We start from the raw sequence: 19,499 nt of genomic DNA on the forward strand, positions 1-19,499 counted from the left end.
GTTATTTATTTTTTAACAGTATAGATGACAACAAAGAAAGATAAGAAAATAATATTTATTAACTTATTTGCTGATATTTCACTGGTATTATATCCAGCATCTTCAGAGCACAAAAACAGTTTGTCACAGTATGCAAACAGTGGGACAAGTTTAAAAAAATTGTAATGGACAACATAAGGAACTAAAGTCCTAATTAGGCACCTATATATGTTGGAAAAAGAGAGAAAACAAATATCAATTAGATCTTAATTTTCCAAATTTCGGTAAATTTATACAGCCATATTTGTTGAGGTTTGGAGTATGTTTTAAAGCTTCTGTTGACTTCTATGTAACACTTTTGTTTTCCTCCAACTGATCGTGTGTGAAGAGATATCCAAGGCATGGTCTGCTAGACCCGACTTGCCATAACGATAGTGCTGGATGTATTTTTTTATGTTCACCAAGGCGGATGTCAACAGTTCTTCCTGTTTGTCCATAGTAAGACTGGTCACAAGAACAGGTCACTTCATAAACTCCTGGATGTGATAAAGAAGAGAGTTTGTTCTTAGGTGAATGGATGAGAGCTGCCAATTTGGCATAAGGTTTAAATACAGTGAATAGCTGATATTTATTGAGAACTCTAGATATCTTTTCAGATGTGCTTTGAATGTATGGGATGGTAACAATTTTGCTGCGGTCTTGTGTGATAGGCAATTAAGAGGATGTCTGGGGAACATTTATGTTTTTTGTGCTCTGAAGATGCTGGATATAATACCAGTGAAATATCAGCAAATAAGTTAATAAATATTATTTTCTTATCTTTCTATGTTTTTCTATTTCTATAACAGGAATACCATTTATTATTATTATTATGTGACACCTCCAAAGAGTCCAAAGACTCATCAAGGGAAGGAACCTACTCTACAACTCTCTGTCTCCACCACTTCATCCACCAACTACAGCAAACCGCCACTAGCATCATCACCTACACCAAGCATGCATAAAATTGAAAAGAATGTTATCGAATGTTGCTAAGTGTTCAGCTATTCAGGAGTAGGGAAAGAACTCAGCAGGAGAAAACTGTGGAGGTTCTATGCCTTCAATATATGAAAATGGAACAGAAATTAGAAAAAAAAAGTTAGAAATGGAAGACTGAGAGAGGATATCCTTTAAAAGAGAGATAAGTGAAGTTTTTGTAGTCATTAATCCTTATAGAATTTATTTCAGCTAAAGCTGAAAGGAACTTTATAATTCCTTTCATAATAAAGCTCTCCAGTTCATACAGAAAAGGTTGTTTTAAGTTTCTTAGTATGATAAGTGATTTCTAACAGTTGATATAGTTTTAGTAGTTTATGACTGTGTTATGGTGCTATTATACAAGAAATAGTTTTTATGTTAGTCTCATTGTGTGAATTTAAGAAGGAATAAAAGTTTTTGTAGGAAGCAAGAAACTGAAATTCCAGAAGTTTTACACATACAGGATAATAAATGCTGGCTTTTGAGAAATAAAAGAAAGCTGTGTAACTAGAATGTTTTTCATGTTTAGAATTGCAATGTGAAGAATACATTATGCTTGCATAAGCAGCTGATTTGTTGTTGTATATATTTGTGTTACTCAATCTCTTAATTCATTAAACTGGGGTGCAAATCTGTGTGCAAGGTTAATTAGGAGTTGAGTTTCAGTGTCCTTTTAGTTTTGAAATTAAGAGTTTAATTATTTGAAGTGTGAGAGAGTAAGTAAAAAAATGCATACTCCACACACACACACACACACACACACACACACACACACACACACACACACACAGAGTGTATATATATACTATATACACAAAGTGCACAAGATGTCTGCAGAAAGTTTACAAAACAAACTTGGAGAACTCTACTATTCCTACTACTAGTAGTAATTAATGGTGGAGACCAGCTGCCTACCAGTTTCCAAAAGTTAGGGCTAAAAGGATTTAGTCACTTCCTTTGGGGAATAGAAAAATTTTTTTATTTTATAAAAACAAAACTATGAATTCAAAAATAGGCAAAAGTAAAGCTGTACAAGTATACAACAGTTGCAGTTGTCTTCAGCAAAGGACTAAAAGTTCAAATGTCAATTTGACAAGAAAAAAATTCAGTTTATCATTGGACTTTTCAATATGTTCGTTGATAATTTGATTGCGGCTCCTGAAATTTTTAGCACAGAAAACGAATCTGGGGATTTCACTGCAAAAAGTCATAACATGATTTATAGGCATTCACACTAGATATCTGCTGTTAATTATCTGTTGGAAAATAAGGCTAAAATATAGAATGAGCATTTAGAGTGGGATATGGAATAAAGATGTTCACTCCTATAAAAATGTTTCAAAGGTGCAGTCAATTTAACTATCACAAGATTGAAATTAATAGTATAAATAAGGAAATTACAAATGAAATTATGAAGATATTTTCTTGAGGCATTATTATAATTCAAACTTAGGATTAAGAGTGACTGAATGCAGGTGTTCTGCTCAAGTAAAAAATTAGCAGCAAAGTATCATTTACAGTCCTACTGAAAGCAAAAAAAAAAGCTGCCGGAGACCAGAACATTGTTTTTCATAATAATAAACTTTCTTATAACAAAACTATTGAAATTCAAATGCATAAATATACATAAATGATATATTATATAAGATATGCCCACTTACCTCTGTACTGTACAGGATTAATATCACCACACATCTGAGGAACCAAGAGGACTTCCTTAAGTAATATATTAGTGCAATCAAATCCAAAAGCAGCACAGGTGAAGTCATCTGATAAAATTTTAAAAATGTACCTTTGAAGTACAGACCAACATAAACGAATGCCCCCTAAAAAAAATAAAAATTATATAAATACAGGTATTCCTTGATATATGCGTTGATTAATGCAGTTTTGATTAGTGCACAAAAAATTATTGTGACCATAAACATGATATATGCAGTATCAAATTTGATTAGTGCAGCCCAAAAAGTTTGAAAATAAGCAAAGCGTTAGACTTGGTCAATGAAACCGATCAGATCACGTGGTACGAGTCGTGCTCCAACGTTAGTAACTCACTCTCGGCTTCAGTCTAAGTGCTTCAATTTAACAGCAGAACATGTTGCATACAGACATATATGTATATGTATTACAGTGTACGCTTATGGCCTATCTGCATATCACGTAATTTTCAAATTATGTAAAGCATTACCCTTCATAACCATGGCCTCGAAAAAGAGGAATAAATGAACTTATTACTTTGGATACTAAAATTTACATTATTAAAAGATTTGATAATGGAAAAAGCAAAACAAACATTGGAAGAGCTCTAGGCTTTGGTGAATCAACTATACAACGAGCCATTTTAAATACAGCGACTGAGTACCGAGAACAAGACAAAGTGGCATCTGCATCTTTGAATACGCAGTGTACTAGGAATAGAAACCCATTAATGATCAAAATGGAAGATTTACTATTTCTTTGGCTAGAAGACTGTAATCAGAAGTGTATTCCCATCGACAGCAATAATCTTAGGCTGAAGGCTTTAAGACTTTTTTCTACACTTAAAGAAAACAAATATCAAGATGTGATTGCAACATTTTCTACAAGCAAAGGCTGGTTAGAAAATTTCAAATCTCGATCCAGAATGAAAAATGTAAAATTAACAGGTGAAGCAGCAAGTGTTGATAAAGATGTTGCAGCCAGATATCCAGCTGAATTAAAGAAAATAATTGAAGAAAATGGTTGCAACTGATTTGAAGTGCTCTTGGCTTTGAGAATGTCGATTCAGAAAATATTCGGGAATTATTGGAATCACATTCGAAAGACCTAAGTAATGAAGATTTTCTTGGAATCAAACATCAATAGACATATCGAAGAGTAAGAAGAAAAGAAAACTGAAGAAATGGAAGATGTATCTAAAGAAATCACTATCAAAGAACTCGAAGAATTGTTTATTGAGAAGGACAATTGCGAAGGCAAAAGAACTTACACTAGAGATAGATCCAAATGTAGAGAGAAGCATGAACGTTAGTCACGGTTTAGATAAACAAATTGATTGTTATCGAAAAATCATGGAGGAGAAATAAAAAGCTAACACTGTTCAATTTACGTTAGATAAGTTTTTTTTATAAAAAATAAATATTTAGATAAGTTTTTATGTAACAAATATGTATAAATAAAATATATACCATATATTCTGGCATATAAGTCGACATTGGAATTTTTTTAGTTTATTTGAGCTTTTATAGTATACGCGTCGTGTAAGTCGACTCAAAAAATTTCTTTAAAAATAAAAATGACAGTTTTTAAGTAAATTTTTTTTATACAGACGTCAACTACTAGGATCATAACTGCCTTTTCAGTGCTTCCATCCTTTGTTTTAGCAAAAGATATAAAATACCTAGTTGACAAAAGAAATTTTATTTCATATTGACCAGTTGACCAATAGTGAACTAAAGTGCAATGGCTCCTTTTAAAAGAATGAAATATGATGTGAGTTTTAAGTGCAAAGTGATTAAATTTGCAAAAGAAAGTACTGTGTTGCTGCGTGTCAGTTCGGAGTAAACGAAAAACTAGTTTGCGATTGGAGAAAAAATGAAACTTTAATAATGAAAATGCCAAAAAATAAGTGCGCATTACGGAAAGGAATTTGTAAGTGGTCTATTTTGGAAAATAATGCTGCGGATTGGGTTCGAGAAAATCACCAAAATGGACTCATTATAACGAGAAATAATATTCGTTTATTTGCTTTGAAGTGGGACAAAGCAAATTATAAGGACATCGAAAACTTCAAAGCTACAGTGAGTTGGTGTAGCCGTCCAAAGGAAAAATTTAGTGCTTCGAAAACCAGATACAGTAATAAAATCTTTTAAAAAATGTGCTATATCTAACAAATTAGATGGCTCGGAAGATGATTTTGTTTACAATGATGATGAAATTGGTGCTAAATCTGATGGAGAAATGGAGAAAACGAATACAATTTATATGATGATATACCGGAAGAAATTACAGAACCAGAGTACAATGAACTTTTCATACATTCGGACGGTGAAAATTAAATTTTAATTATGTAGTTATTTTCTACCTATTTTCTTTTGTAAATAAATAATTATATAACATGTAAATAATTTTGATATAAGTTGAAATATTTTTACTTATTTACCCTTTTTGTATATTGCTAATAAATTTAACAGAGCATGATACGTACTAGTTTTTTCTTGGAAAGCAATCAATTTTTGACCCAGCGTATAAATCGACCTAAAAAATTTAGTACTTTTTTTCAATACTGAAAAGTCGACTTATACGCCAGAATATACGGTAAATACATGTCACCTTAAAAAATAAATGATGTTTAAATTTTTATATTTTGCAGGATTCATTATAATTATTCTCATTAATTCTTAACATTGAATAATGCGGTGTCCATTGAGGATTAATTAACCGCATATATCAAGGGATACCTGTAAACACAGATTTATTGTCTTACTGATTTATGAGATATATCTAGAACTGGAATGTTAATAACAGTGTAATAAAAAATTCTCTGTTTACCTTTAAAGTCTCAATTCAAGTTTTAACGGTTTAATATATACCATAGTAAAACACCCCAGGAACCAAAGACCAGTTTGTTATCATGGGAGGTTTACTCTAGTAATTTCCTTGAAGAAAGCATTTGTGCAATATATCTTTTGATCAGAATGTTCAGCGGACTGTATTCCAAAATAAAAGTGCACAAGTTCACATGGAGAGAAGACACAAGAAATAAGAAAAGCATCATCAACTATGTTATTGCTGATAGTGATATCTTCATGTTCAGGATACAAGAGTGTACAAAGAATTTGAAATTGGAAGTGACCATCACTTAGTTTAAGTTTTAAGTATAAAACTGAATAGCACATTGAAAAGAACAGTATGTAAAAAAGTTTTCAAAAGAATTAAACACATCTAGTGCAAGTTTCCAGGATTCTCTAACTAAATTGAATAACAGCTGTAACAAATTTTGCATTGAAATCAGCAATAAAAGACCAAAACTATGAAAATATTACAAGAACATAGAAAACTTCAGCTGCATTCCGAAAGGAGATCCTATAGAACAATAAAATATTTCAGCTTTTATGCACGTTTTTTAGAGAAGATGGTAGGTTAAATCTGAAAATAGACAACAAAATAAGCAAATCTAGTATTGTGGGTAACAAGCTGAATAAATTTATATAGAATAAGAAAGAAATTAGCCAAAACACCAAACTAGCAGCATACAGGACAGTGCTGAAACCATTTTTAAGTTATGGATCTGAGAGTTGGGTTAGAAATAAAGCACTTGATCAAAGACTAAACACCACAGATATCAGGGTTCTGAGGAAAATTAGGGGAGTGAACTGATGGCATCAGTGACAGATTCATATTAAAAATGAAGACATTAGAAAGGAACTTGACATTATTAGCATTCAAGAATGTGTCAGCAGAGCTAATCTAAGGTGGTATGGCCACATAAATAGAATGGGTGAGGAAAGGTCAGCAAAACAGAGTTTGATGCCAAGAAGGTACGAAAGAGACCCAGAGAAAGACCAAGGTCTAGGTGGATTGATTCAATCAGAAGTGGCTTAGGAGCAGGAAATGTTAGATATGACAATATAGGACAGGGGTGGGAAACCTTTGGCACGAGTGCCAAACGTGGCACACCAACGACTTTTTTTCCGACACGCAACCAGTGCTCACCTTAATAAATAAATAGATATCCAACATCTTAGCCTAAAGGAACTTTGAGAAGTGCTGCAACCAGTAACCAAGGTTGTTAATTATGTTTCTGCATGTCCTTTGAATAAAGGACAATTTCAGAATATATTGAATGAGGTGGATTCAGTGTACAAAGGACTAATAATGTATAACAATGTTCACTGGCTTAGTCGAGGTCTTGTTCTGAAATGATTTGTTGAATGAGATAAATCTCTTTTTGACTAATCAACAAATATCTTATAAAGAAACGTATGACATCGTGTGTGGGTTTGTAAACTGATTTTTTTATGCAGATTTGTTAAGTTCAGAGAATCAGAAGAGACTGCAAAATTCATTAAGTTTCCAGTCACTATAAAACTGGATGAATTAAACTTACAAATGTTTTCGTGAATAAATATGGATGATTCTGAAATGCAGTTGATTGATTTTCAAAGTAGCTCAATTTGAATGCCGAAATTTGTTGACTTCAGAGTTGACTTGTAAAAGAGACGGGAGTAACAGAGAGAAGTGCCAAAAACGAGGTACTAAGGACATGGAATACTAATCCAGAAACTTCTGTATGTTTAAAAATCCTTGCAACAGCATTACTGTCCATTTTCGCATCTATATTCTTGTGAATCATTGTTCTCAGTGATGAACTTTGTTAAGTCTCGTAATAGGAGTAGCCTTACAGATGATTCTGAAGGTCACAAAATATAAACCTGATATAAATTATCTGTCATCAGTGATGCAGCAGCAGAAGAAATAAATAAAGCATCCACTATTTTTCTTTCTCTAGTTTTGATTTGATGTTTTCTGATAAAATGGTAAAGATTAACTTCTGTTTAATATATTATGTAGGTAAAATAACATTTTATTTTATCTGTAATTTTTATGTATTACTCGTAAGGGATTAAGAATTAATAAAAGAATATCTTTAATTTTATTTTATTGTGCTTTAGTCAAGTAAAACAATTATGAGATTGTGCACTGTAACATATTGGAAAAAAAAAACTTCAAAAAACTTACGTCTGATTGATCTTTATAAAAAAACAAAAAAATCAGAATTATTGTTTACTCTTTTGCTGATCTTAAAAATTGCATCTTTAAATATTACACATAAAGGCAAATAAAAATATTCGCCTTTATGTGTAATAAACATTATTAAATAAAAATATTTGCCTTTATGTGTAAATAACGCTAACAGGGTAGAATGACTTTTAAGTAAAAATTCCATCACTAATTTTTACATTCATTCAATCTTACATGGCTTACAATAATTATTCTTACAATATTCTTTGATTTTACCGCTCTAGTGTGATTTCTGATTATTTGAAAAGGTTCTCCCAATACTTAAAAAACACCAAATAATAATATGTTCCCCAAAATTTCAGTTGGCACATGATAAAATTTTGCATCAAAGATTTGATGATTTTAGCAAGCACTCTTAAAAAGGTTGCCCACCCCTGATATTGGAGATCTCACAAGTAATAGATTGATTTGGAGGAAAACCGTAGATAGGAGATTAATAATAATGTAAACTTAATCATTTAGTGTTGTCACAGTAACCAGAACACTACTCGTGGGTACATATTAGGAAATTGATGATGATGATTAAAGTTCAGCAGCTTTTACAGGTAAACTGTAGACAGAGCTATACAAATATTATTGAAGAAAGAATGAAACAGTTCAAAACAAGAACCAAACCTCAGAGTCTCAATAGCAAACTCTAAAGAAAACATTGACTGATTCAGCTAGGGAGACATGTAGTGAAGTTGTTTGCAAGGATAGAAAAATAATAATACCATGGTGGACACAAGTTAAAGAAACAGTCCTGAAAAAGAAGAAAGCATATTGAAAGTTCCTAGCAAATAAGTTGGCAGATGTCCTACAGAGACATTTGCTGACTCATGGGAAGACTTTGGTAAGTCAAGTAAATATCAGGAAGGTGTCAAAACATTGTTGAGGCTTTGAAAAAGCTTAGAAATGCATGTAAGAGTAATGTAAAAAGAATCAAAGATGATAAAGGTAACATGAAAACTGAAGATGTTAAATGAAACAAGCAGTGACAAAAAAACTTAGTAGAAAATTTTCAAAAGAAATGCAAACAAGAGTATATATCTCAATACTCTGTCCATCTATTCATTGGACATCATCAGATGACGTATGGTCACTCAGATGCGCACTGATGTGCCACACCAGTCTTAGCCAGGTGGTCCCGTTGTATGCTTTTCCAGAGGCTGCAATTCTTTGAAGATCAGACACCCCACCCATCGATCTCATTGATGGTCTACCCATTCCTACTTTTCCAAGGAACTTTACCATCTATTATTTGTTTTGAGAAGTCATCCTCTTTCCATCCTTTGATGGTGTCCAAAGTCCATTTGTCCATCACCCATTTGCGATGGATGATGTATGAAAGTAGATCTCCTGTTGATCGGATTCGATGGAACCATAATGGTGGTTGCTTAATAGCTGGGTACCTTCGAGGTAGAGTGGGAGTTCAGAGTTGATGGTTTTCTTCATCACTTTAGATAGGATTGAAGTGAGTGAGATAGGGCAGTAGTTAGATGGCAGTGATTTGTCACCCTTTTTAGGAATGGGTTGAATATAGACCAGCTTTGGAATATATACCAGTGGAGTAAGAGAGAGTGTGTGTGTACAGCGGTGTAGGATTGGAGTTCAGTTCTGGTGCACAGACCTTCAGGACAGGAGGAATGCCATGATCCACCTGGGGGCAACTGCTGTTAATTGTGCCCCTGTAGCACAATTGGAAGAATGGCGGTACGTTGCACTCTTCGATTAGAAAATACCTAAGTTAGATTCCCGTCGGGACGGGAGGAATCTTTATATTGACTTTTTCAATTGAAGGTGAGTTAGCCGATTTCTTACAGAAGTAGCAGGGGTTTTTTCTCCTGGAAACTTGGGTTTTTCATCCTGCATACAGACAAATTGGCCCTTCAGAACACATAATTTACAGACAAAAAATACTTGTGGTGGTGGGCAGTAGATGGCACTGATGTAGTTGATTGGTAGTAGAAGTTCGGTGTAGGGGTGGAGATGGAGAGTTGTACAGAGGTGTCCTCCCACGATGAGTCTTTAGACTCCTTGGAGGTGTGACAAATAATAATAATAATATCCTTTTGGCAAAAGGATACAGGAGGCATTGTATGTTGGGAAGTTGGAATGACTGGAGGGCATTTGCCATTGTCAGTTAGGTGTGCATTGGAGGCAAAGTGTGAAGCCAGGAAGTTAGCTTTTTCTGTGGGTGGTGTTGCAATTGAGCCATCTGTGTATGATAGAGGGGGGAATAGTGTAGGGAAAAGTTACGACCAATTACCTTGGCAAGAGACCAAAAGGCATGGATGCCATCTGAACAGGCTGCAAGCTTCCTTCTTTTTGCCCGTTCAAATTTTGTTTTAGAAGCATTGATAATTTTCTTGCATCTGTTTCAGGCTTCAGTCCTCCTTCAATAGGCATTGAAGGAGGATGGGGTTCTTGATTTGAGCCAGTTGTGGTATGCCTGATTTTTCATTTGTACAGCCTTGGCACATCTTTTGGAGATGTGCCAACGCTGTACAAATGAAAGTGCTAGTGAGGATTACTTTGGAGATACATTTGGTGCATATGTTTGGACTGGAAGACCGGAAATAATAATCCAACCATGGGAATAAAGCATAGTATCTCGGAGACTCTTCCATTTGGCACTTCATAATGCCAAACTACTCTTATGTGGGAGTGACTGTGTAAGTGTTGTTGCATGGGGAGGAGATGAGCACTAGGATGTGGTCAGAATTACCCAGGGGGCTCACTACATTCACTATATATTTGGAAGGGTCATTAGTAAGGAAGAGATCTAGGGTATTTGGGGAGTGGTTTGGGTTATCTGTTATTCTGGTTGGCTTTTGAACAATTTGTGTAAGACCATTAGTGATGGCAAATGTTTCAGCAGCTCTGCCTGCAGGATCTGTACAACTGGAAGAGGATAGCCAATTGGTGTTATGGATATTAAAATCACCTAGGAGGATGATTTCACTGTTAGGAGACTGGGACTGAAGAAAATCAACTTTTATGGGGAGGAAATGAAAGAGCTCAGAATGATTGGTGGTATTAGGAGAGCGATAGAGACAGCAGATGAATTTGACTGAGTGGGGAAGGGATGGCTTCAGCCAAAGAAGGTCGAAGTTGGACAATTCTAGGTTAGGTGCTCTCTGGCAGGGTATGTCGGAGCAGATATGTGCACAGATGCCACCCTTGGGTCAAAAGGAGTTAAACAGTGTATAGTTAGGAAGGTTGAGATGGATAGTGCTGGGGGAAGGTGAGATTTTAGTTTCTGTTAAAAAGAGTAAGTGGAGTTTGGTGGACTGCAGATGGTAGTGGACGCTATTAAGGTTGGAATTGGTAAAGTAGATAAAGTTAAAAGAAATATTTTATTTAAATTAAAATATTAATTGTCATATTATAAGAAAGGCAAATACCAAATAATATTCTAAAAGGTATCATAAGTATATATGAAAATAATCAAATACAAATAAGATTAAATTTTGAACTATCATATCCAAGAGAGATAAACCATGGAGTCTGACAGGGATGTACCCTTTCAGCAACTCATTTTAATATTTATCTAAATGAAATAATAATAAAATGGAATAAAAATTTCCATCAAGGTATTAAACTTTCTCCTACTGTGAACTTAAACACTCCCCTTTTTGCTGATGACCAAATAATAATTACAAATTCTGAAGATAACTTGTTACAGAAAGATATTATAAATTTAAATGAAATAGCCAAAGATTATGGAATGATAATATCAACAGAAAAATTAAAAACAATGGTCTTTAAAGGACAAGATCCAGTAAGAATTAAAATAGTAATATATAAGATTTTAGAACAGGTGAATAGGTGAATTCATTTAACTACCTAGGATATATGATTACATATGAAAATGAAAAAGATATAAACCTAAAAATGGCAAAAGATATTTAAAAATAACAGGTGTAATTAACTCTACATTTAAACCTAACCTAGTTCAAAAACAAACCAGTCCTATTGTATGGAAGCAAAATCTGGACAATAAGACAAAAAAACAAAAATTGCTAACAGCTGAAATGAAGTTTATGAGAAAAACTGCAAAATATACTCTATTTGACACAAATGAAATGAAGAAAGTATGAGAGAATTAAACCAGAAATCAGTAATAGAATAAATTTTAAAATATAAACATAAATGGATGGACCACATTGAAAGAATGAGAACAGAAAGATTACCAAAACAAGCCTTAAATTACAAACTACTAGAAAAAAAGAAAAACAAGACATCCTCTAAAGAGATTCAATGATGACGTCTAAGGCCATAACAGGCCACTCTAGGCCTAAATCCTTGAAAAGCATGATGATTATCAGAAACGAACCTAACAAGAAATAAAAAAAAGTAGAACTAATTTAAAATGGTTTGGTCACATAAACAGAATGGGAGATAAAACATTAAAGAAAAAGATTTCAGGGAGAGTTGGCAGGAAAAAGAACCAGTAGAAATGTAGATTAGGAATATATGAGAAGATCAAAATGGGGGGGGGGAAGTTTTATGCCAATACTGAAAAGGGCTCACGTTCTGTTCAGGATGTGAGAAAGTATGGTAGCAGGATATTGATGGATTAAATGATAGATTACACATTGCAAGGACAGTTCTGCAATAGCAAATCTATATTCATTCATTTATTTAATCATCCTGTATTTGTTTATTTAATATTAAAAATTTCTTTTTTCTTAACAGACACTAAAATTGCAAATTTCGAACTAAAGAAATGACCATTTAATTTGAACCACTGATATACAATATTTATGTTGTCTGTTGCACAAAACCATCATCATCAAATTCCTGACATTTACCCTAAAGGGGTGTACATGATATGATAGTACTACATGAAAAATTTACATCATTACTAACTTCCTACATACAACTTTCTGCCAAATCAATCTGTTACCTGTCAAAGCTACAATATTGTCAGATCTTATATTTCTATCATCTAAGGCACTTTTTATAATATCAATTCACCTATATCTTGGTCTTCCTTGAGGTCTTTTAACTGCCAACCTGGCAGAGAACAATTGTTTTGCTAATCTTTCCTCGCCCATTTGACCATACCACCTGAGATTAGCTCTGCTAATGAATTCCTGGATGCTGACAATGTCAAGTTCTTTCCTAATATCCTCATTTTTAATATGACACTGCCATTGATGCCATCTGTTCACACCTCTAATCTCCCTCAGGACTCTCATATCTGCGGTCTCTAGTCTTTGGTCAAGTGTTTTACTTCTGATCCAGCTCTCAGATCCATAAGTTAAAATTGGTTTGAACACTGTCTTGTATACAGCTAATTTAGTGTTTTGACTAATTTCTCTCTTATTCCATATAAATTTATTCAGATGACTTCCTACCATACCAGCTTTGTTGATTCTGTTGTCTATTTTCATATTTAATTTACCATGTTCACTAAAAATCGTGCCTAAGTAGCTGAAATGTTTTACTTGTTCTAAAGGTTCTCCATTCACAATGCAGATGATATTTTTAATGCTTCTGCCGATTATCATTATCTTTGTCTTTTTATTGCTAACCTTCATACCATATCTATCACAAGTTATTCAATTTAGTCAGGGAATCTTGTATACTTGTAGCAGATTTATTTAGAGGTATAACATCATCCGCATAAAGCAAGGAACTGACATTAACATCTCCAATTTTGATATCAGGTTTAATACCACTTTCCTTCATAATGTAATCCATATAGATAATAAATAACAGAGGGGATAATGTACATCCTTGTCTCACACCAGATTTAACATTAAATTATCTCCTTGTACTTCCTTCAATTCTAACTGCTGACTTACAACTCAAATAAAGACTAAGTATTGCTTGATATAATGATTCATCGACACCATGCTATCTCAACTATTTGTCGTAAAGTGAAGATCTGATCTTGACAGCCTCTATTTGGCCTGAATCCAGCTTGTTCTTCACCAAGCTTTTCTTCCACAATTCTACTCAACCGTTTCTCAAGTATACTGGCATAAATCTTACCAGGACCACTCAGTAGAAAAATAACTCTGTAATTCTCACAATCATTTTTATTTCCCTTTTTATATATGGGTACTATGAGAGCTCTACTCCAATCATCTGGAATTCGTCCTTTTGTACAGATCCTCTGAACTATGCAGTACAGCCACTGTAAAGCGTTTATACCTCCATACTTGAGCATTTCTGGTCTAATATCATCTACTCCAGCTGCCTTTCCACATTTCAGATTTTTGATGGCTTTTCTAATTCAAGTATGGATATGTATTCCTGATTGCATGCCTGGCCAGTGCTTTTTATCACTGTGCTGCCATCACTGCTGGTTTCATTTAGAAATTTTTCAAAGTAATAACTCCGTACTTCATGGATATCTTTTTCTCCAGTTTTCATATCACCTTTAATACCTCTAAGTCCTTTTACAGCACTCTTCCCTCCATTTCTGAGCTTCTTAAACAACCTCCAGGATATCTTGCCACCTTCTTGATATTTATTTTCAATGTTCTTACCAGTGTTCCCATGACTTTTGTTTAGCTAGTTTTACACAGTGTTTAGCTTTCTTACATTTGTCTCTGTATTCTTTAAGAGCACAAGCTGACTTATTTGTCAGGATTTTTCTTCAGAGCTTGCCAATGAATCTCCAAGGTTTGCTTCCTGTTCTCAAACTCTTTCATTTTTTCTTGAATAATGTTTGTCTATTTTAGCCTACAGTTCACATCTGAGAGCTGCTCAACTTTTATTCGCTTTAAAACTTTCTTACCTGTTATTCTTTTCAATATGAAATTCAATTTTATCCTGCTCAAGACTAAATAGTGATCGCTTCCAATTTCAAATCCTCTATACACTCTGGTGTCCTGCACCAGGGAGAAAATATCACTATCAACAATAACATAGTCAATGAGACTTTTCTTATTCCTTGCCTCTTCTCTCCATGTAAATTTGTGCACATTTTTATGTTGGAACATGGTGTTAGTAATAATCTGTCCATGTCCTGAGCAGAAATCCAACAAGTATTTGCCATTATTATTAGCTTTGTTCTTTTCTCCAAATTTTCCCAAAATATTTTTGTATGTATGACAATCATTTCCTACTCTGCTATTTAGATCCACAACAAGGACCAACTTTTCATTTTTCATTGTGTCAGTTGCTTTATCTAAAGCCTCAAAAAATTCCTTCACTTCTACCTTAGGAGAGTCTTCTGTTGGACCATAGGTACAAATAAGTTCTCATTGTCCAGTTCCCCATTCTGATATTTGCCCACATCACTCTACTTGAAATTGCCTGCCATTCAAGAAGATTAGCCTCGTACTTAGTGTTGAATACTATAGCTACTCCTTCTTTTCCTTGATTGTCATTGCGTGAATATAACATTTTGCATTTATTGCTCAGAAAGAGCTCACCGGTTTTGGTCTTTTTTGTTTCAGTTACCCCTATTATGTTGATCTGATACTTATCTAATTCCTCAACTAGCTCCATTTCTTTGCCATTCAGGCATCTTATGTTGATAGTACCGATCTTTAACTCTGGTGATACTGAGTTGGGGTGTGTTTTACGATTTGTTCCAGTAGCTGACTTTTCGCTGTTCGCCCTGACGAAAACAACTGGTTCCCTGACATAAACAACAGGGGCCTTGTTTAACCGGGCGACGCCCCAGCCTGCATGAAATTTTATCATGTTGTACCATCATTTAATATTGTGGTTTAAGCCAATAAGAATACAATTTGGGCTGCTATATCACAAATTGCCAGCCCATCCTCGTTCGTTCAGTATCCAGGTAGATACCTAACAGGGTGTACCACGAGAAGGTGAGGATTGGACATTAGGTCAGAAGCCCTGGTCGGTTCTCCACATTCCTTTAAAGGCTATGTGGAGGTCTCCTCTCAGTTATACAGCTTTGACCTTAAAGCACCCCGCTGCACAAAACAGTTTCTCATTTCTTTTTTTTTAAGTTCTTCTTTTAAGTTTTTTAAGTAATTGTAGATTAATAGTCAATAACAACAATTGCATGTTTCTTAATTTTAAATGATTTAATAAACACACTTTAAATGCTGGATAAAATGAAGTGCCATTATACTTTGAAAAAATAAAAATAAAATAAAACAGAGTACTTACTACTGTTGGCTTGTTTCACAACAAGCTTCATAAGTCCTGAATAAAGTTGTTTATCCATTTTTATTTTTTTTACTACAGCTGCAGTACGTTTCTTATCAGGCACATCTCTTTCACGTAATCTTTCAGTTTCCTGAAAAGCAGAATAAAAAAATACAGAAACAGTTCTGCAATAAATTATCATAAAGCATCATAAAGATGTGTATGAAACTGAAATTAACTTAAAAATATATATATAACTATGTAATACAGAAATGCTGCAAATCTCTAAAAGGAAAAAGTGCACAAATTATTCCAAAAAATAATAATAATCTATGAATGATAAACTGCATTTCCTATAATTAAATTTTATGCATTCAATAATAATTTGTATTTATTTATTTATTTTTAATACATTTCTACCAAACATTTTTTCCATCCGTGGCATATAATATTATTGGTTATGGTCTTCTCTATTTTAAATGGCAAAAGATGTCACTGTTTTATGGAAACGTCTATGGTACTGAGACCTTCAGTTACAGTTTACTTTTGTTTGATAAATTAAAAACTTGAATAACTGCAGAAATAGCTATAAATGTAAAAACACATGGACTCACTTCAACTTCCATCTCACATATGCCATGTTTCAGCTCTGTCTCTCTTCTACAGGTGGTCGCTATTTCAGTGAATTGGAAAACATTATTCCTCTATTTGATGTTGGACCTGTTAAAACAAGAGTAGCAGCTGCCCAGTACAACTGCAAACTCACTGAACCTACTTCTCCTCTTCCTCATTTATTCCATCTACCTTTGTCCTCTGGAACAGCCTTCCCATTAATGTGTTTCCCAACAGCTTTCCCCTCCAGTCCTTTAAGAAAAATGCCAATAGATTTCTTCTTTCTCAATCCTTATCTGTGCCTCACAGATGGCACTGATTTGCTATAGGTTCTTGTAACTCTCATGAGATATATATATATATATATAAATAAAATTAATAAAAATAAAATGCTTAACCCAATTGGGCATGATGCTAATGGTACTACATAGCCATTTGTGGGTAGGAGTTATATTTAAAAATACACACATGCACAGTAAGACCCTGCATTACGAGGGTGGTCTGAAAAGTTCTCAGCCTAACAATGAAAAAACAAATTTATAATTTCAAAATTATTTTTATTTTTCAATATAATCTCCCTTAAGACTAATACATTTATCACTTCTATCTCTTTTGTAAAGAGACAGAAGTCAGAGGGAGCAAATCTGGGGAATAGGGTGGATGTTCCAACAATTCATTGTACAGATTCCTTAATTTTCCCATTGTCAAAACACTTTTGTGGGCAGGTGCATTGTCCTGATGAAAGATGATTGTTTCCTTCTTCAAACAGGGTCTTTTCTCGTGAATGTTTTTGTCTAGTCTGATTAAAAGATCGGAATAATATTCCCTGGTTATTGCTTTACCCTTTTCAAGATAATTAACATACAAAATGCCTTTAGCATTTTGTTTCCATCAGCAGGAAAGGTCATGGCATTGGTGTATTGGGAACCGACTTTGTCTTCCTTGGAGCTGAACAACAGGCTTCTGTCCACTGTTTTGACTGCTGTTTGGATTCTGGTGTGTAATGGTGAATCCAAGTCTCATCCATAGTAATAAATCGACGCACAAAATCAGTTTTATTCTTGTTAAAACACTCCAAGAACTGTTCAAAGATTTTCATGCGAGTGCGTTTTTCTTCTGCCGTAAGCAAGCAGCACCCATCTTGTGCAAAGCTTTTACGTACAATTCTTTATGCAAAATATATCCTACACGTTCTTTTGAAATGCCCATAGTCTCAGCAATTTCATGCACTTTGACTCACCGGTCATCCAATACCATATCATGCACTTGATCAATGATTTCTGATGTTACACATTTTGGATGTCCTTCACGTGGATCATCTTCAAGGCTGGTACGGCCACATTTAAACTCGGCAGCCCATTTAATAGTCGAAAACGAAGGAAAAAGGTGCCCATAAACTTTTATGAACTTTGAATGAATTTCTTTTGGCGTTAAACCTTCTTTTACAAAGAATTTTATACCTGCACGATACTCAATGTTATCCATTTCAAGGGATACAGACAACACTTTTGCTTCAGACAGCTATATAAAACAAACTACTTGATCGAATGACTTGCAATTTAACATGGATGCTTATGACAGATGATAGATATACCAACTTAGGAAAAAAAAAAAAAAAAAACTTGCCGATAGTGTTGCCATCTATGGTTGAGGCCAACAACTTCTTGTGAGGGAATTGTCATTCCCTCACAAGACAAATTTTCAATTATGACCAATGCCCATTTATACAACTACATTTGCATACATAAAGTTTTAGCAATATGATGCTGCCAATAATCAACCAATGCAGTTTTCATGGACTCACAGTTGGTTGCGACATTTGCTCACTGCATCTCTTTGTGTTTCCATGTTTTGCTGCAAATTATAAACTGTTTATAATTATTATTTTACTGTCATTAATAATGGCAAATAAAAATCAAAGCAACAGTATTACTGTAGCTCCAGTAAAAGGAAGAATACTTGCAAACCTGTTTCATATTAAATCAGATACTAAGATTAAAACATGGGAACATGATGGCCATGCTACAGGCCCCTCTACCAATCCATCTGCCTGGAAAATGAGTATCGAGATGCGACCTTACATCTGTCAGGTAATGAGGAGGTGTTTCTTGCTGGAAATGTAATTGGTCGTGGTCGTCATCATCATCGTCTAATTGTTGTATTAGGTACCCTTGTAGTATGTCCAGATACACACCACCAGTAATGGTAGTCTCCGAAAAAAAGAAGGATCCATGCACTTTCTTCTTGTTTATGGCACAAAAAACATTAGCCTTTAGGGTGCTGGCATGTGGATTTTTGCTTCCTCAAATTCTACAGTTGTGAGTGTTTACTTGCCCACTTATGCAAAAAGTGCACTCGTCACTGAAAACGATTGTGTCCAAAAAAGTCCTTATTTTGTTCTACCCTGCTGATCATCGTACAGAAATCCTGGGGTATCTTCTTATTGTCATTCTTCAAATGTTGTATGAGAGTAAGTTTGTAGAGCCTTAAATGTAGATGCTGTCATAAAACATGACACACAGTCACATGTGGAATTCCAATTTCACAAGATGCCCATCTGGTTGACTTTCCAGGGCTTCTCTAGAAACTTTCCCAAACTTCTTCCACAACATCATGAGCAGCACATGACCTTCCCATTGACCTTGGATGACACAGAGAACAGTCTGTCTCCACAAAATTCTTGTGCCATGAGTAGATTGTGCCTACTTAGGAGGTTCTTTGCCGTAATGCTTGCAGAAATTCCTGTAAACTTGTGTTGCAGACTTCGTTTCCTCAAACTAAAACACATAATGTCTACTCTGCACCATCAAAAGTCACCATTTTTAAATGGTGTGACATATCACACCATTTAGTGTTGTCATTTGGTAATAAAGTAACATGATCAAAAATTGATGTTTCACTACATTATGACATTCACTCAGCTTTCCGTACGTCTTCTGAGTTATTCTCTGTTCTCCTGCAAAATTGTATACACCCTTTTGAAACACTCTGTATATGTAACAAATACTTAGTTTGCTACTAAATGGCTTAGTAGCAAAATA

The 19,499-nt window shown here is 34.3% G+C and overlaps 1 protein-coding gene across 1 annotated transcript in view; it reads right to left on the minus strand.

Moving 5' to 3' along the window:
* LOC150096080 (serine-protein kinase ATM-like) overlaps positions 1 to 19,499 on the minus strand; it is a 250,619-nt gene that overhangs the window by 191,928 nt on the left and 39,192 nt on the right. The window contains exons 4-5 of the mRNA XM_090409613.1: positions 15,868 to 15,997; positions 2,658 to 2,822 (exon numbers count right to left, since the gene is read on the minus strand). Of these exons, the coding sequence (XP_090265739.1) occupies positions 2,658 to 2,822; positions 15,868 to 15,997 (295 nt within the window). The remainder of the gene's footprint in view (positions 1 to 2,657; positions 2,823 to 15,867; positions 15,998 to 19,499) is intronic.

The sequence above is a fragment of the Typopeltis vanoorti genome, chromosome 19, assembly GCF_054136105.1.
Source record: "Typopeltis vanoorti isolate ZY-2024b chromosome 19, IOZ_Tvanoo_1.0, whole genome shotgun sequence".
NCBI lineage: Eukaryota > Metazoa > Arthropoda > Arachnida > Uropygi > Thelyphonidae > Typopeltis > Typopeltis vanoorti.